Source organism: Saccopteryx leptura, chromosome 7, assembly GCF_036850995.1.
Source record: "Saccopteryx leptura isolate mSacLep1 chromosome 7, mSacLep1_pri_phased_curated, whole genome shotgun sequence".
Lineage (NCBI taxonomy): Eukaryota > Metazoa > Chordata > Mammalia > Chiroptera > Emballonuridae > Saccopteryx > Saccopteryx leptura.
The window spans coordinates 47,924,823-47,945,596 of NC_089509.1; the positions used below are offsets into that span (position 1 = coordinate 47,924,823).

Here is a 20,774-nt window from a genome sequence, read left to right on the forward strand (position 1 = left end):
AATATGAGTTCTGGTCATAAATTTGCCACAGGTTGAGGCTTGTGCAAGTCACTTCATCCATCTGTGCTTCTTGCCAGAGGATAAGGACCTTTACAATATCAAAAATTGTCATAAATTACAAATGGCATGCCAATTGCTTACCCAACTCTGCACAGCTGTAGGGACTTAGACTTTCATGTTGAAATTTCTGTGTTATCTGGCTCACACCTAAAAGAAATGAACCATTTTCTCTCTGACTGACTCCTTGGAAACTCATCTGAAACCTCTTCCCTTAATTATAGCTATCTGGCTTTGTCTACTACAAGCCTGGACTCCTGACAGATTTTCTACTTGGACTGAAAACCTCTTCAAAATGTAACTTGCCTTGTCTTTGCCCATTTATGCCTTTGGAGGCTGGAGACTCTTTCCCACTCTTTCTTTTTTTGTGTGTGACAGAGACAGAGAGAAACAGAGAGAGGGACAGATAGGGACAGACAGGCAGAAAGGGAGAGAGATGAGAAGCATCATTTCTTTGTTGCGGCACCTTAGTTGTTCATTGATTGCTTTCTCATATGTGCCTTGACTGGCGGGCTACAGCAGACTGAGTGACCCCTTGCTTAAGCCAGTGACCTTGGGCTGGTGAGCCTTGCTCAAACCAGATGAGCCCTTGCTCAAGCCGGCGGCGACTTCGGGGTTTCAAACCTGGGTCTTCCGCGTCCCAGTCCACATCACCTGTTCAGGCTCTTTCCCACTCTTTGTTGGGATCCAACAACCAGGTCCTCTCATGGAACCAACCCTCTATTACTGATTCCTTCCACCTGTTGAAACTACCACCTTGAGTTCCTTGGTGATGCTAGAATGGAGTTAAGCTAGGTTTGGATAATGTTTTCCGAAATAGACCACTTTATTTGGGAGTGCTATAGGATAATAGAAAAACTCAGTTCACTGGCCTCTCTGCATATGATTTACTTCTCTCAGCATAACTCTCAGATGTTCCCATATAGATAAAAATGTAAAGAGCAGTATACCAAATAACAAATTAGATATGCCTATTTTTTCTCTTAAGATTTAGCTGTAATAAAGTACAGAAAGGATTTTTCTATTTCACAAAAATAGAGAAGATATGGCTACCATTATAGAAATTGAAATGAGAATACTGAGCTTGTAGCTGCTATTTCCAGCATTTTCCTGATTTTTCTCAGTTATACTTCCTGAATATAGCTTGGCTGTAGAAGAAAGGATTGTGCATGTGTATGTGTGTGTGCACAAACATGTATGTGTATGCATGCTTTGAGTTGGAAGATGCAGATAAAATACAGGTAGGGGAGATCTCATATCTCTGAGTATGTTTTATGAGCTATGGAATCAGATAGGCAGGATCTGAAATCCTTATTTTATTTTTTGTCACTTTGGTCAAGTCAGTTTACTTTTCCTGGCATTCAGTTTCTTCTACTGTAAAAATAATTAATAATACCTAATTGACAGGACTCCGGTCATACTTAAATGCTATAATGTATGTAAATCATTCCATGCATTGTAGATATTAAATAGACAGTTTGCTTCTGATCGATCCTTCCTTTCTTCTTTTTTTCTTCCTTTTTGTCACAAATATTTATTGTTCCTGAAGAACTGGTATGTTCTCTTCAGCTCAAAATTGAGATTTATGATGCTCACTGTGTTATTTTCTTTGGTCTCTGGTGAATAAGAAATTCCCCACTAAGTTTTGTGTTCCATTATCTCAACAGGGTTTAAACATTTTGTGCCTAAGAATTCTTTTTCCTCTCATCTCTCTATCTTGTGTTCCCTGTTTCTGACTTGTGTTAAATGTTTTGGCTTTCTTGAACTTAGGTTTTCTTAGATCCTTTTTGGAAGTAGGTAGTTACTGAAATCAATTTATAGATATGTTCTTGGAATTCTAGTATAGTTGCAATCACTCACAAATACTTAAAGGGAACCTGAGAAAGTTTTTGTCCTTGTTAAATGTTGCCATCCTCTAACTGTCATTCTAGTAGAAGTGACTCCCATTGGAAAGAATGACTTCAAGTTGAAGGTACCATAGAATTTCATGGAGAAGACTGTTTGCACAAGGGGAAGATCCAGAGATATTAGCCCTGACCTGATTTTCTTAAGTCAGTTACATGGATCACTCAAGTAAAACTCAATAAAAGTTAGTGTTCTGTAATTAAATCTCTTACTTGCTCAGAACTTTGGATGTCCCAAATAAGTTAGCAGCTTTGGAATCTTGGTTATGCCTAAGTAAAAGCACTTTTAAAGGGAGAGTTAAAAGAGAGGGAGCTGTAGTGGAATAAAAGTAGAAGAACACTAAAAAAAGAGTGGGAAGAAAAGAGAAGGTTTAATAGACATTGATCTAAGGCACCCCATTCCATTGATCCTAGCTATTTGGCCTTTCTTTCTTCCTACTCATTGTATCTTTTTTGGTGAAGTTTAGTTCCTTTGCTAAATTACCTGACTTGGAACTTTCTCAAATACCACGGAAACATTGGTATTTTACTCTGCCAAGCAGATCTGGCTGCAAAGAGTAGTTATGTCAAATACAAACCAGAACACAAGGTGGTTTAGTGACTGTTAAAATAATTTCCACTACCATCTGCACAACCTTCTTGTCTGTCATGTTCTGAAACTCTGACGTTACAAAGCACCTTTCACTGTGCATCTAGAGACGTTTTATTGACCGAGTCTGAGTTCAAAGACCATGGAGCTGGAGCATCATCCAGAATCAGTTTCACGGTCTGCACCTAGAAAAGTAGACCTCATTCTTTTAGCAAATGTTTATTATCTACTATATACCAGGCACTATGCTAGGCATGAGAACACAGAAATGAATAAAATGTGCTCTGAAAAATATACCTGCTTTCAAGACTTTCTCTAAATGTCCAGAGTTAAAAAAACTTATAGGTTTAACCAGAAGTTACCACACTTGGCTTTTCATGCCAAATTTGGATATTTGTAATGTATGCTTACAATACTAATGGTTGTTTAAGTGAACTCTTGAGATGACAGTTAATTTAAGGTGAATAAAAAGCTCCAATTTCAATTTTTAATATTGACTTTTAAGTGGGCAGATTTTTAAAACTTCCTGAAGTTTCAGAAAATTTTTTCAAAGCTTGTTATTATGATATAGATCACTTAAATATTTTATAAATGCAAGATTAATTTCTCTTTACTTGAATTTACATAAATAAAACTCTTTAGGACTCTCAAATTATGTAAGATGAAAGATATTTATTCTTTCAAGTGAGTATAATGTGTTTTTTGTGATTGTTAATTCAACTCCATAGCTTAGGACTCAAAGTTTAAAAATATTCAAAAAACTTAACACAACAACTACAAAGCAAGATAACACTATTAAATCCAAGTAAAACTCTGCAGAAATCACACAGAGAACAAAAAATGAAAATGTTTATTCTGTACCAAGCATCTAGCAAACATGACCAGACATTAATTCAGAAGTATTTGTTATGTTAATCTTCCCTCAAATGTACATATGCTGACATGCATCTAACGGGATAAATATAACAATATTGTTAATATTTGCAATTATGTAGTATGTGAATTCAAATTTTCTCTAAATTGAGCAGTGAATATAAAATTTAGAAGTGAATGAATGCTGAATTAACGTAAGCCTTGCGACTTCTGGTTTGATATATGTGTGCTCATCAAAATGACATTAGTTTTATCAATGTCTAATAAGTAAATTCTTAAATGTAAATGTATATTTAGACTAACAAAACAATTCATCATCTATTTTATGTAATAGAACGTAACTGAAAAAGCAGTTTGGCCCAAGTCTATGATAGATTATAATTAGAGAAATGTGTCCTACACTTGAGTCAGGGGAGTATGAGCAGAAGACCATCATAGCTAATAAAGGTTTCTCTCTTTTTTGATATGACACCATCATGTCACCCTTCAAAGGTGGGTTCTGCTTTATATCTAATATTACTCTGGGAATAGTTCTTTTATGATCAATTTTTAATATAATTTTGTCTTTTCACAGTATATATATCCTGTGGGTGAGAAAAGTGACTTACAGTCTCCAACCCATGATTTTCTTCACAGCCAGCAATTTAGGGGTTTCTTTTGCTCCTGTGAGATAAGTCTCCACGCTCCTAGCCTCATCTCCATGTGATTATAGAAAGGCAAGTGTTGCAGGAGAGAAACTTATTTCCTTATTCAAATTTTATCTGACATCTGATAGATAAAAATTTCCAAATGCAGCAAAATATTCATAATACAGTGTGGGGCAAAAGTAGGTTTACAGTTGTGAGTATACAAAACACGGAGTTTATTCCTGTATTATTATTTATTAATTATTGTGTCATTTTCCATATAAAAAACTATCAACCTGCTTTTGCTCAACTCTATATATTGACAATAAAATTTATTATTCCTGCCTCAAATCTAGAACACAAGATTCAGTGCTGGCTGTGTCTTTGCCTGGATTGCAAAACACTCTCTATGTTGTATGTACTTTCTAAGATCTGTTGAAAGTCAACAACAGAGTTTTTACCAATACTCTCTCTACATTCCTTCCATAGTGTTTTAAACTGTTGTTTTTGTTTTCAAAAAATTATAATGTATTCTTTTAGATAACTAATAGGTACCCCCTACTCAGGTAGTACTGGAAAGTTGGTTTATGTTGTAATGAATGGCTTCTGATTTGTTTTATACAAGATAGCTGTATAGGAGGCAGTCCCAAAGCCAGACCAACTGTGGCAAATGGTTCTCCTAAATAGCAAATTAATCATATGAATAACTCTGACAACTGTGATCATTAACATTAGGAAATTTTCTGGAAAAATTCTCTGGGTCATTAAATGCACTTTAATCTTGACAAAATAGGATTAATCAAAACAAATTAATACTCCATATGAAGCACTAAACTTCAAGCATATTATCAAACAGATTGAGCAAGTAATATATCAAACTTTAGTCTCTTCATATAAAATATTGTCTGCAACCTTAATATTTTATGGCATTTCCTAATTATGATAGTATAACTGTTTGCCGTGTGAGCATTCAGTATTTGATAACTTTTAGCACTTATAAGGTTCTAAACCTTGTTTTTTTTATTGTTGTATCTAGAAGATATGTCCTTCCTTGATGGAATTTATAATTTTTAGATCATCCCAGGTCATATTATTTCTATGGTTATGGTTTATCATCAAGGAATAGAAAAAATGTTTTTCCTGTTTCTTTGGTGATTATGTCCCCCCCCCCCCTTCTTTTCCAAGTGAGAGGAGGAGAGATAGACAGACTTCCACATCCATTCTGACTGGTATCTACCTGGCAACCCCCATCTGGGGCTTGCTCATAACCTAGCTATTTTTAACACCTGAGGTGAGGGCTCCCTGGAGCCATTCTTATCCCCTGGGGCCAATGCACTCCCACCAATTGAGCCATGGCTGAGGGAAGAGAATAGATGGAGAGGGAGAGAGAAGGAGAAGAGAGAGGGGTGGAGAAGCAGATGGTTGCTTCTCCAGTGTGTCCTGACCAAGAATCAAACCCAGGAATCAAACACACGCCAGGTCAATGGTCCACCATTGAGTGAACTGGTGATTAAGGGGGCCTGGTCATTAAGTTTAGTATTTAATGTTTAACCACTGATCATGATAGATTCTTTTGGTAGTTTTAAAAATACAAGTATACATAACCCTAGTCCGAGCTCAAATTATTTTGTCATCATCTACTTTCTTATTTTACCTTCATGTGGCTTTTTTTTTTCTTTTGTAGGAAGCCCTCACATCTGGCCAGACTGTTGGGAAAGCAGACTCAGACTATTGTGGAATTCATGACTAAGGACTTTTAAAACTTTGAGAAAATTACCTAATTTTCTGCATGTAACTTTACAATGTTTATTATATGGCTACATAATTTAGAAAGAAAAAAGACATAAGCAGAAGAAACTTGCCCTACGTCATTAATCCTAAACCAGTTTTGGCACAAGTAAAGGTTCCTAAACAATGAAACAGAGTCCTCTTTCCCACATCTTTCTCTCCTCTCTCTCTCACAGCTCCAGCCTCCCAGTTAACAGCTCACTGTGAGATATTTTTTTGTTTCCAAAAGGACACTTACACTTTAACCTAATTCAAATTAAGTCAATGCCAAAAATAAGTCAGAATGTGGGTGATGACATGTAGGCTTTTACATACACATTTTTGTTACCCGACTCTGGAGTCCTTCTGCTAATTCAGCAAAAGCCTGACTTAAAAATGTGCATCACAAGTTCTGAAATGAGGTCTCAGAGGAAACCTTGAAATCCACTGGGATTTCTGAAGGTAACAGGAGGGATTTGCTTCCTGAGAGACAATTTCAAAACTTTCCCCTTAACCCTCTAATCATTTGAAAGAGGAAATGAGTGAGGGAAGAGATAATAGGATATAAATATAGTAAGGTCTACTGAATGCTTTGCAAATGCTTCTTCCTAAATAGATTAGTTGTAGATGACCTGAGTTTGTTTGCAAAATAAGAAGCAGGGAACAGGGAGGTGCCATTTGCTAGGTAATGAAAAGAACAATTTAAGTACCACCTTGCACTTGATATAACATCTTACTTTTTTATTTCAGAGAGAGAGAGAGAGGGAAAGAGAGAGAGAGAGATGGAGGAGAGAGATGAGAAGCATCAACTCATTGTTGCTTTACTTTAGTTGTTCATTGTTTCTCATACATGCCTAAACCAGCATGGTCACTCTAAACCAGTGGCCTTTTGTTTAAATCAGAGACTTGGTCTCAATCCAGCGACCTTTGACTTCAAGCCAGTGATATTTGGGCTCAAGCCAGAGCCCTCATGTTCAAGCTGGCAAGCCCACATTTATGCTGGCAACCTTGGGGTTTGAACCAGGGACCTCAGTGTCCCGGGTTGATGCTCTATCCACTGCGCCACTGCCAGTCAGGCTTGATAAACTCTCTTAAACTTGAATCTACTTTTAGATTTCAGAAACATTGCTCATGTATAACATTGTAGAATAAAATCTTTTTGATTCATTTATCAATTTTATGTAAAGAATATAGTATTAAGTAGCCCCTTTTTCATATGTGAAAGCTGAAATTTAAATGCATGACCATGTTTTATTTGCAGAAGAAATAAGATTCCAAATGTATTCCAGGATTCCTTCAACTACTATGACTTGCCATTGCTGTCTGTAAAGCCAGTAGCCACGGCCACCATCACAGCCGCCTGGCTCATGCAGGTTTGCATTTGATTCGGACAGTTGGTAATGAAACAATGGAGCCAAGAACTGGTGGGCCATTAGCTTTAATCCTAGCTTGCAACAGGCGGGCAAGAAATACACACAGTGGGAAAACACTTCCCTTTCCATTCAGGGCTCCCAAAGCCACTGACTTTTCCGAGTTTCCTAGAATCAAAGTTTCTAGCTCACCAGCCTTATTCACCTCTGTTTCCCATCTCCTTCTCTCTACACAAACTCTGCACTAACTGGCTTCTCCTTCAGCACTCCGCCATCTTGGCTGCTTCTCCTCTCCTCCATGTGGCCTTTCTTTGCTCTCCTACAGCATGGGCTCCTCCTAGAACGTAATCACTCTTCCCATGGAACAATGTGATCTCTCTTCCTTTTAAAACTTTTTGGTGCAAAAGCCCTCCTCCAACACATATTAATATATCACCTGGGTGATGGGCTTCCACGTGGGCAGCATCATCTTTAACAAAGTGAGCATAATATATTTTATCTGCTCAACACTGTTCATCAGGTTAGGTTTCTAAAGTTGCTCCCAGTATAGTGAGATGCAAAATGTTTGCCATTGATTTTATTGGTTTTATCAATAAGTAACAAAGAATAAAAATATAGTATACATGCTGTTTTAATTTTGTACCAGTTAGAATATTTGTCCCCCCAAAAGATTAAGGCTAGACAACAATGAAATTGTATTCTAGAGAATGTGATGGCAATTATATAAATTTTTGTAGAATAGAAGAAACTCTCAAAATAGTTTTTTTCTTCTATCTAACAGATTTCCCTTCTGTATAATGTACTGGTTCTCCATACCTAGCACTCAGTGTTCTAGGCACTGTTGTATCCCTTTACATTTCTACTTTTATCAGCTGAATTGTAAACAAGCTGTGTCTGTTTGGAAACCTATTTATGTCAGATGTACTTGTAAGTGGAATTATATAATTCAATCATATTGTGCGTAAAAGAATAAAATATGGGTAAAGAAAGATAGCAGATTCCTGCTCCCCTCCCACCATGCCTGCCATGAAAATAAAGCTAAATGGAAAACCTTTATGAAGGTCAGTCTCTTTTAAAACTGCAACCGCAGATTGCTTTTACATTAGATATGGGCGCCTAAACATTTATAAAAGTAGTAATGTTATGCAATTCCATTAACTATGATTATAATCCAAAAATAAGAATATATTATTAAAAAGTGACCAGAAAATCAGAAGTACATGGAATTTAAGAACCACCTTCTATAATAACCTTTGGATTAAAAATAAAATAATTAAAAAGCAATAAAAGAATATTTCATGTCAAAATGCATAGACCCAGAGAAAAACACGCATTAAAAAAGTATAGTTTTAATGCCTTCATTATTACAGAAGAAAGACATAAAACAATAAGAAATGTTAGTGCAGATGTTAAAAATAATAAGACAGGTCCTGACTGGTTTTCTCAGTGGATAAAGCATTAGACTGGCATGCAGATGTCCTGGGGGTTTGATCCCCGGCCAGGGCACACATGAGAAGCAACCATCTGCTTCTCTGTCCTGCCCTCTTCCCTTTCTCTTCCTCTTCCTCTCCCACAGCCAGTGACTCAGATTGGTCCAAGTGTCAGCCTCAGGAGCTGAAGACAGCTCAGCTGATTTGAGCATTGGTTCCAGACAGGGGTTGCTGGCTGAATCCCAGTAGGGGTGCATGTGGGAGTCTGTCTCACTGTCTCCCCTCCTCTCACTTCAAATAATAATAATAATAATAAGAAGAAGAAGAAGAAGAAGAAGAAGAAGACAGTTCAAAGAAATAAAAAAGAGTGCTTAATGTAGGAAAATACTAAAAATGATAAAAATAGTAGCAAGAATAAATTACCCTAAAAGCTACCGGTAGTTCCTTGAAAAAAATAATGAAATATATAAATCTTTCAAAGGCCTATTAAAGGAAAGAAGAGAGAACTAAAATATATGAGTTTAGCAATGAGGAAGCAGATGCATATGCTGATACAGAAAAAAATGAGTTACAAGAGAATCCTATATGCAATTGTATAATAACTTTGAAATCCTAGATGATGTAGATAAATTCTTAACAAAATATAAATTACCAATGTTTATTATGGAAGAAATAGATTAAATAATTACTATACTAGAGTTGGAATGGTGATTAAAAAACTGCTATTACAACCACCAGGAGCAAGAAAAACTAAGAAAACAATCCCATTTACAATTGCATCAAAAAAATAAAATACCTAGAAATAAATTTAACCAAGGGTGTAAAAGACCTGTACACAAAGAATGATAAGAAACTGAAGAAAGAAATTGAAGATACAAATAAATTGAAACATATATCTTGCTCATGGATAGAAAGAATTAACATAGTTAAAATGTCCATACTACCCAAAGCAATCTATAGATGCAACACACTTCCTATTAAAATACCAATGGCATATTTCACAGAACTGGAACAAATAACCCAAAAAATTTATGTGGAATCACAAAAGACCCCAGATAGCCCAAGTAGTCATGAGAAAAAAGAACAAAGTTGGAGATATCATACTACTTGATATAAAATTACTAGAACCATATCGTTTTGTAAATGCTTTCTAATATCTGAGGATAGTATAACAGCAGGCCATTATAAAATAGATGCAGTATTTTAAATAATTTAATAGTCAATAAAAACTAAGTATTAAAAAATCTATAACTAAGTAGGATTTATTTCAGTGAAGCAATGATATTTTAAAGTATTAGTCTTAATAGTAAAGCTATTTTCATTGAAATTATCTATTACTATTCAAAATGTTTTGGGAAAACCTTTCCAAACCAAACCAAACTAACTCAAACCAAATCAAGCCAAGAAATAAAGAAAAGTCCTATCAGAATGAGGCAGAGAATTTATAAAAGTGGCTATAAAGAAGGTAGTTTTACTAATATTATTTATAGGCAGGTTAAAATGGAAATGTGTAATATTTTTCATTTGTTAGACTGACTAAGCTATATAAAATTTAAGAATAATTTTAATAACAAATGTAAGAATTTTTTAAAAATTATAAAACTTTATTAAAGGAGATTTTATACTTTAAGATCTTGATCAGCGGTTCTCAATTTTGGCTGTATAATAGAATAGGCATATAAAAATATTGATGGTCAGACTTCACTATAAGGAATTCTGATTTAATTGATGTAGAGTATCTGAACCCCTGAAATGTCTGACATACTTTGGATGGTTTTAATGTGCAGCAAAAATGAGAACTTAATATTGGAATTATTTCAAAATTGTGTAAAAATTAACATAAAATATAGAGAAAGGAAAAGGATAGCTGCAGTGTTATTGTTATTAATCCATTCTCTATCTTTCCCTTGGAATACCTAGGAAAAAACTGACAGCTAATGACAAAAGAAAAGTACCTGCTTGCCTGACCAGGTGGTGGTGCAGTGGATAGAGCATCGAACTGGGATGCTGAGGACCCAGGTTTGAGACCTCGAGGTCTCCAGCTTAAGTGCGTACTCATCTGGTTTGAACAAAAGCTCACCAGCTTGGACCCAAGGTCGCTGGCTCGAGCAAGGGGTTACTTGGTCTGCTGAAGGCCCACAGTCAAGGCACATATGAGAGACCAATCAATGAACAACTAAGGTGTCGCAACGAAAACCTGATGATTGATGCTTCTCATCTCTCTCCGTTCCTGTCTGTCCCTGTCTATCCCTCTCTCTGACTTTCTCTGTCTCTGTAAAAAGAAAAAGAAAAGAAAAGTAACCTGCTCTTGGCAAACACACTAAGGGTGTGAGTTAGTTCCTATGTACAGAGTGTTTTTAGTAGAATGTATCTAGTCTAAATTAATAATGGTAAACAAACCTTAAAAATCTTTCATCAATAGATTTCTAGGATATGCCTTTGAAGAAAATGTCATGTAAGCTATGTAACTTCTAGACTATAAAATGTAGATGTTTAGTGACCATGAGTTTCGTTTTAAGTGTTATGTCATTACACTTATATACTGTTTAGGGATCTCTTATGTTACATCTGAGCTAGAACACATACTAGTATGGCTGGAAAGAAAGGATCTCCTCATTTTTCTTATGCATTATGATTATATGAATTCTTAAAATTATTAGCAAATCTTGATGATGGTTATAATTCTGGATTAGTGTGAGCCAGATTCGACAACTAATCTTTGAGTTATATAAAAAGCCCAACATGGAGTGGGTTCTAATTGCATAAAAATAGCCATATATTTTATATGGAAGAATAAATTCTTTCAAGTAGCCATAAAATTAAAAATACAAGATTAGAAAGTGTTGACTTACCTTGTCAGATATAATGCCTAGTGTAAAGCCACTAAGTAAAATTAATTATTATATTGCCATAAGAATGGGCAAGTAAAGCCATTCTGAGAATTAAGATATACAGTATATTCCAATTATATCTGATAAGTTATGTATAAGTAAGATGGTATTTTAAATCAATAGGGAAAGAATGGCTTATTTAAATTCTATCACTATGCTCTTCTATTCATGTGAAGAAAATAATTTACAAAACTACATTTTATTTTATTTTATTTTATTTATTTTTTTTTTTAAAAGCTTAGTTTTATTCATTTTTTTTTTTTTTTTAGAGAGGAGAGAGAGAGAGACAGAGAGGGAGAGAGAGGAGAGAGAGAAGGGGGAAGGAGCTGGAAGCATCAACTTCCATATGTGCCTTGACCAGGCAAGCCCAGGGTTTCGAACCGACAACCTCAGTATTTCCAGGTCAACGCTTTATCCACTGCGCCACCACAGGTCAGGCCAAAACTACATTTTAAATAGATTACAGAATTTTCTTTTTAATCATATAACAAAGAAAATCTAGGAAACTAATTCTATAACCCATAGGTTTAGTGGGAACTTATAAAACAGGATAGGTTATCTGAACCATATAAAAAACTTAACTAACAGGATTATAAGAAAACTCTTTGAATCCAAATGATTTTAAACAAAACCAACATATTGAAAAGAGATTAGAAACTAATTTGCAGTGTAGGTGACAGATTAAGCATTAATATATAAAATTAATAAAAATTCATGTAAAATGAAAAAAGGTAACTAAAAACTATGTAAAACTGCTATAAATAGGTAATTCATACAAGAAACATCTTGACTAACTTTATTAAAATATTCTGACCTCAGTGCTGGTGTTATCTACTACTAAATATTAAGCACAACTCAAAGATAAAGCAGATAAAATTACATTTAGAATCTGTGCTAAATCTTTCATTTTCAGAAACATTACCAAGTCCCTAGTTATCCCAGCATGCAAACATTGTATTGTAATTCACTGTCAGAATTAGATGATGGCTGGAAATAGACATTTGTGTGGAATGAGTTTGGCTTATCTTCCTGTTATGAAAGGTTTTTCTAACTACCATTAACTACATATCTCTTGCTATGTTCCAGTTTTTTGTGTGTGTTGTAGACCATTGATCTAAAAGGATTACTAGGAGAGAGGGGAAAATGAACTACAGCATATATGTATATAATTTAGCACAGCTCCAGAGTATTAAAACACATCATCTAATGTGCTGGACCCTAAAGAAGAAAGATTCCTTTTATAGAGTTCATAAACTAGGTGTAAAATTCTTTTGGGGAAGCTCACCTGACCAAGAGGAACTAAGTATGCAAACTAACAGAATCTTTAGAAATATCTGGCATGAAAGAAACAATAACTTTGTATTTTTTCCACTCACACTCATCCCCATGGATAGCAACATGTCTAAACCAAGAAAAACAAATACATATATGTAATTTTCTTGAGTACTTCTGCCTAACGCTGTATGATCAATAGGGTTAGATAAACTACTGTGCTTATTTCACCATTAAAAAAATCTGACCTATTGAGTAGAACATTCACATATTCACCTTAAATATAAGTTCCTGGACCACTGGGAATATCTCAGAAAATTCTTCTACAAAAGAAAATATTAGACTTTTCTTTTTTGGAGAAATTGTGGATGGTTTGATTCCATTAGGTTTGATAAATGCTGAGTTCTTCTAATATTAGAATTAAAATGGACATAAAGTCATATTTCCAAAAAATATTTTAAAATTGAACTTTGATGTCTCTCTACATTGTAATTATCAGTTAAACCTGTGTTGACTATTCAGTGATCTTAAAATGAATTGAGTTTATTTTTATTTTTTTGTATTTTTCTGAAGTTGGAAACAGGGAGGCAGCCGCATGCGCCCGACCCGGATCCACTCGGCATGCCCACCAGGGGGCGATGCTCTGCCCATCTGGGGCGTCGCTCTGTTGCAACCAGAGCCATTCTAGCACCTGAGGCAGAGGCCACAGAGCCATCCCCAGCGCCTGGGCCAACTTTGCTCCAATAGAGCCTTGGCTGTGGGAGGGGAAGAGAGAGACAGAGAGGAAGGAGAAGGGGAGGGGTAGAGAAGCAGATGGGTGCTTCTCCTGTGTGCCCTGGCCAGGAATCGTACCCAGGACTCCTGCACACCAGGATGACGCTCTACCACTGAGCCAACCGATCAGGGCCTAAAATGAATTGAGTTTAAATTATTCCTGTGCTCCTATCACTATCACTCCAAAGACAGTGTTTAGAAACATATCACACTTTTCAGGAAAAGAAACTGCACTCTGGAGCCCTGATCAAATAGTACTACTATTTTAAAGAGTTAAAAAACAATTTGAGACATCATTTCTATCTTCCTAGTACTATAAGAAGAACATTAATAAATGGAGAAATTGAAGCACAAACGTGTTTATTTCCTCAGCATGGTGTTCCTACAATGGTTGTTTTTCTTGTTTAAAGTCCCAAGCCATGCTGTCATTATTTTCAGGAGCTCTTAAAAATCAGATTCCACTGCTGTCGAACTCATTTTTGTAAGTACTAGCTGTTAATAAGTCCTCTGTAATGGTTGGAGACGAGATGAAGTGACCATCATCATTTATCAAACATGACTCAGCACATTTCATGTGACCTGAGAATACCAGATACTTGTCTTATGCTTGATGTTGTTCATGTCAGGGAGCTCCAGATGGTATTTATTGTTCTCTGTGGTATTTTTGAGACCTTAGGGTAAATGCTGTGGTGAAAAATAGAAAGCACATGTGCCTTGCCCTTTTTAAAGCACCCGTTGTCAGGTGCTGGTTACGGAGGGCAAGTGTGTATGTTAATAATGGATATCTTGCTAATGCGAAATTTTACTACCTATCCACTTTTTTGCAGAGCCAGACAATTCTTATCAACTACTCAACATGCAGATGAAAACATCTTTTAAAGTGTATTGTAGATGACTTTTACTTTAATTTGACTCCTAAATGGTAACTGCATATTTTTTTTACAGAGAACTTAAAGATTTACCAGTCTTGAGGATCATTATAAGGTAGTGTGGGATTAAAAACAGTGTTGAAAATAAGCCATATTATTTTGTAAATCTTGCTTTATGTTTTTAAATGAAGTTTAATGTCACAAGAATTGTTTTACCTGAATTGTTTACCTATGGAATTAACATAACTGAAAGAGCATGTCATTATATATATATTTCACTGTGGTTTATCAAAACAGTTCATGAATGAATGTGAAAGTCTGGCACAGATAAAGTCATTTAAATAAGTATAGAGAATGGGGGCAACAAAGTGTTTGAAGTAATTGAGTTAGAACGTGGAGGTAGATATAAGGTAAGAGTTAGTAAATCGTAGCTAGGAGTAGGTAGTAAGTAGTAATAGTAAGTAGCAATTATTTAAGGTCTGTAGTTATTAGCAGAGGCTACTCGGACAGATAACAGAGGAGCTGGAAAAGAGTTGTGAGAAGAAAGGAAATAAAATTTTTATTAAAATGCTTCTGAAGACATCTCATGAGGCCCAAGAAGAATTACTATTAAACAATATGCAATACTTCACTATTTTCTTTTCCATTTTGATTGGCTTTGTTGGTTGAACCCATTATAAATGTATGCACTGTCACTCAGAGTCCCCTGTGGTTCTAAGCACTTTTAGTCTACCGGGTCGTTTTGACTGAAATCCCTAAATACTCTTTCTTCTTCAACTCTGTCCCTTTCTTATAACTCCTCTATTAGACCAAGAAGACTAGGCCATACAGTGCCAAGGTCATGGAGTTTTCTCCTTTCTTTCTCAAAGCCAAGGCCTTGACCCTTTCTCTGTTCTTTCCAGCCTGCCCTTTGGAAACCTTGCCTATTTGCCTTGCTGAAGAATTTATCCCTTTTCCTAGGTTCTTATTTCAACTCCTTCTATATTCGTTGCTCAAAATTGTCTCCATCACCACCACTACCACCACCACCACCACCATCATCAACATCATCATCATATTTTGCTTCACCCAGCCTCCCTACCCACTCCATTGTGACAGCTGTCAGTCTGTTCTCTGTATCTATGAGTCTGATCCTATTTCATGTGTTAGTTTATTTTGTTCACTTGATTCCACATATAAGTGAAACCATATGGTATTTGTCTTCTCTGACTGATATATTTACTTAGGACAGTACTCTCCAGGTCCATGTATGCTGTCCCAAAAGGTAAGATTTCCTTCTTTAAATGGTAGGTGATTACCAGAGGGAAAAGAGAGTATGTGTTGGTGGGGAGGGGGGAAGGGATGTAGGAGAGGGTAAAGGGAAGATAAATGGTGATGGAAGGAAAGTTGACTTAGGGTGGTGAACACACAATATAATAATACTGTACAATATACAGATGGTGTATTATTCATTTGTACCTCTTAAACCTATATAATTTTATTAACCAATGTCACCCCAATAAATTCAATTTAAAAAATTGTCTTCATTAATGTCAAGACCAAAACAAAACAAAACAAAACAAAACAAAAAAACACCCTCAATTATTCTTTTTTTTCCATAAAATAAACAAAGTTATCTTTAGAGTACCTGCCTTAATTCTGCCTGTACTCTCCCACACACGTGCGTCTATTCCTGTCCTTCTCTTTGCTTGAAATAGTCCCCGTTGTTTCTCTGCCATCAGCAATTCTACCACTCCTTTAGTCCAGTGGTTTTTGAATAACATGAAGCAGATGCTCCATAGGGAGACTAAGAAGCCCACTACAGGGAGCAAGAGCGTGGGTAGCAGATAGGTGAGAATTGCCATCCTCAAGCATAAAAATCTCCCATAATAACTGTTTTACACATTTACCATATTTGAGTTCTGGCACCTTAAAAATATTTAAAATTGATAACTTTAATGAAATTGCAGAGAGGTTAAGTGACTTGTTCAAAATTAGTGGCATATTGAAGTGGCATCTTTAGGTAAGCAAAAAATTGTCATTAAATGTTTACAGAGGTTTTCCTTCATGCCAAGGTAATTTAAAATTATGGAGTAATTTCTGTCCTAATTGATTATTCATCTCCATCCAGAATGATGTATAGACCAAGGTAATGGAGCCCTTCTCCAGTCATGCCAGGCTCTTGTGTCTGAGATGAAAAAACCTGACTTTACCCTGAGTTGGAAGTTGATTTTCAGCTCTTGGCAATATTGTAACTAAATTGATGTTGGATAATGTCAGGAGGTTTCAGATAAGGTTTGAAGACTGATTTGGGGAAATTTCTTGAGATGCCCTTTGTCCTATTCTGTGAAATAGTCAAATTAATAATAGTCTTCTTAATTAGTCAAATTTCTGCGAGAAGAAGAAAAAAGTTTTCCTAGAATTGATCTAAAGACATTTTTGAGATAATTTTTACTATTTCTAAGCCTGATGTCAGATGCAAAAGAACACCTTAGTTTCACCAGTTTTATTACCCTGACTCTTTTCATTTTGTACCCTGAACTATTTGGAGCCCATAAGTGTTCCCCGAATGCTTTTGGTTCTGGAACATTCTGGCAATAGCTGTTTCATAAAAAAAAACCCAAAATGCAGGAAATAAAAAATGTGGCTGCACATTTTATGTCAATTCTTTCTTACGTTTTTTGAACTATCAAAGAATAAAATGTTTTGGGTTATGAAAAAAATTTTAGATCAATTAATATAATGTGAGTGGACATCTTATACCTCATTTGGACATGGCTGAAGAGCAAAAATGACCAAAATGCTTCATGAAAAATTATATTTGAGGTTATATTTAAATAAAATAAGGTGAAATGCAGGCGTAAAATACAATAATTTAATGTATTTTGTGTATCACAATACATAAATTTAAATCACTTTAAATTATTTTTAAATTATAACTCAATAAACACTTAACTGACAAGACACAGAGATCTTTACTGTGTTTTTGGAGGTAAAAAAATCCATGTAATTTTTTTTTCTTTTTTACCTATCAACAGTCTAAGAGTACAGTAACTTTTCTTTAATCAGCTTTGTTTTACACATTGTGCTTAATTAGCAAGCATCTTCCATTTGCCGAGTTTTCAGAGTTATCTTGTACTTTGATTCTTTACTCACTTTTCAGTCACAAGATGAGAAATGTAGACATTGTGTACAAACAAAAGGTTCGTGCAAAGTCAAGCTCTCAAAACCACATGCAAGACTCAGTGGCACATGGTTTAGAGCTCACACACTTCAGGATCATATAATACAGTCATGCAGATGAGAGGGAAGAAAAGTACCTACATTATGAAAATAGAGGATGATGAAACAGAATGACATTTTTTTATGACAATTATCTAATGCAAACCGTATACCCATAACCTTTACCAGAGTAGATCAGGGGGCAGATAAGTGACTTTTTGTGGAGAGGGGGAAACTGTATATTAACGTTATTTGAGGTCAAGTCATTGTTACAGTTAGGGATTTCTATTCTGTACTTGGCCTCTTCCAGGTTATCTTTCCCAATTTCTTGCTTTGTATTTCCTCTGCTACATCATGCAAAAAAAATCAGAACTAACATTAAAAAAAATCATTTCACAAGCTCTAAACCTGACAAATAACAAGGGTTTTCTTCACAATTTACACGAGAATTAAATTGGATATAAATACCTCCTGTTCTTACCGGTGGGTGTTGTGATTCCATGTATTAAGGTGTGAAGCAGACAGGAAAGAGATAAATCTTTCATAAGTACATTGTAAATAGGCAAGTGGTATATAAACCATATTTACAGGTAATAGAGTCAAACAATGAAAGGTAAATCGTTGTCACAAAACAGACTTTATAACAAAAAAGTTACAAAACTAGAGTTAATATGGAGAGGGGAGGTACAATAAATATTTTTTTTACTGTTATTGAAATAATTTGGCAGTATAAAATAACAAAATTGAGTGACACATGTGTTGATCAAAAATTCTTGACACTGCTTCAGCCAACCCAGCATTAGAGAATTCCCCCATAGTTTTTGAATGATGATATCTTTGTTAAACAATAATATAAAAAAGTGATCAATTCATAGGTGTTTTCTTATGAGATTGAAGTGTTACCCTGGTGAGATCAATTTATTAAATAAATTTTCACAAGGACCTATGAGGTATTTAGAAATAACTCATAAAGTTCAGTTATGATTTTATATAAAATATGCTAATTGATTAGCTTCATAAATTAAAAATTTTATAATGGCGTGTCTTTACTTCTTAAGAATATAAAGCACACACACTAAGATAAACTTATTCATATATAAATATGTTTTTCAAGTTGAGTAAGTTTGCAATGATTTCTGCATCTGGACTGCTAATTTTGAACCTTTGATTTTTTTTTGTTAGAATATTACTAGTCAAATGAAAAAATGTCAGTATAAATTGTAAAGGCTCACTTATGCAAACATTGTATTATATTATACTGTTGAGGTCATTATATGTGAGGGGTTTTATTTTCTGAATATTTTTAGAAACTGGTCCTTGCCCAGTAGAGGAGTAGTTGTACGGGAAGGTGCCATATATTTAATCTTTTTAAAAATTTTTCTATGGTATGCCATTGAATTTGAATATGTTACATAATTTATCTCAAGCAATCAGTTTCTATAGGTCAAACAGGTAAGTCAAAGAAATGTATGCAATTTTCTTAATAATAAACAGAGTTCTATGGGCCACAGTCATGTTATTACTGTGTTGATTTTTGAGCATTGTTAGAGGAAGAAATGATTATGAAAAGTGATGTTGTTGATGTTGAATTTGCTTAAAAGTATGAAGGAATCCATATTTCCACTTTGAAAAGAAAGATACATTAAACCACATACAGTAAAAGGGCACATAATTTTTTGAAATATAGAAAAATTTTCCATACTATGAACATGGAATTTCTTATCATAAAGTGTTTGTGAAATACTTATGCTCCCTAACCTCTTCCACAAATTCTGAAAATGTCCTATTTTTTTTAAGAGTGTTAACCTTGAATCTGTTTGGGGTCATCATAGTTATTACCTTTCACTTGCCAAATATTAATGCAAATGGGTCCAACTATTTTTTGGGGTGCTGGTAGCTAAGCCATGTGGTGAAAGCCCAAGTCCCAGCCTAGCAATGCTTTCTCTAACCAGAAATGGGAACTCCACTGCACACAGTTATATCAGTTTGCATCATGTTATAATGCCTTTGCCACACAGTATAACTAGATATAGCACCATGCAATGCCATGAGTTGAGAATGAGAGACTATCTCCAGGGGAGAAAATAAACATCTGAGAGAGAAAAACAAAAGCAAGGGTTTCAAAGCTGGTGAGACTGGTTTTTCCATTTTGGCTGTTGCTGAAATGCCCGTGGTGCTTCCGTTTTGGAAACAGGGATACATACCATGTTCATGTCAATGCCGTTGGTGTAAGTCCATGCATGCTGGAAATATTCTTCAAGCCGTTGCCTCAGAGGGTTGGGGATTTGGTGGAAGCGAATGAACTCTTTTACTCGCAGCATCTGCATGTGGTACCTGGCAGTTCCCGAGTATAGTCTTTGGATAATTGCAGATACATTCCCAAAAATGCTTGCATACATTAGTGCTGGATTGGATAAAAAAGAAAGTTATGTGATAAGATTGCACTTGGGCATACTATATCTTCTCAGAATCTCAAGTATGTTGAATTTTGATTATTGTAATTCAGTTATAAGGATTTACCTTTGGTCTATGGAGGGGAAAAAATAAGTTAAGCCAGTAGAGTTGTAAATTTTATAATTTTGCTGATAAATCTGGAGAAGAAAAGCATCTAAATTTGCCATGCATTCTAAATTAAAGTAAAAACTCAGATTGTTTACAATTTCAACCTGTAATGTGGAGTGCTGATTAGAGGTAAAATGCATTTAGAATAAATATTTTGTTTGTAATGTGATAAGGTATGTCATGGGGTTACCATGGGTATGTTTTCTGGAAGTGGTGTTAAAATGTTAATTTTTAAATGATGACATCTCTACCTCTCAGACTCAAATCCAATCTTAAAATATTTTTTAAATCTACCATAAATTTTAAGATTATTTTTAATTCTTGGATTCATTAAGGAATGAAAAAATTGTTTTAAAGAATTCATACTTTCCTTAGAGTCTTTGTATTAATTTTTAGTCTATTAAAATTCATTTTATAGTATTTCTGCTCAAGAAATACATCTCTGCTTAGAATATGAGAATATTGTTTTATTTTTGTAGAAAAAATAGACTACACTATTATTTCAACTATTGGAATAAAGAAACTGTGATATAATCAGTTCTTAGATGGAAGGCCCTTTTTAGTGTTACCTGGGCTAATTCTTCATGAC

The 20,774-nt window shown here is 35.0% G+C and overlaps 1 protein-coding gene across 1 annotated transcript in view; it reads right to left on the bottom strand.

The window, feature by feature from the left end:
- KCNH7 (potassium voltage-gated channel subfamily H member 7) overlaps positions 1-20,774 on the bottom strand; it is a 587,186-nt gene that overhangs the window by 40,904 nt on the left and 525,508 nt on the right. The window contains exon 10 of the mRNA XM_066346115.1: positions 19,828-20,027. Coding sequence (XP_066202212.1) covers positions 19,828-20,027 — 200 coding nt within the window. The remainder of the gene's footprint in view (positions 1-19,827; positions 20,028-20,774) is intronic.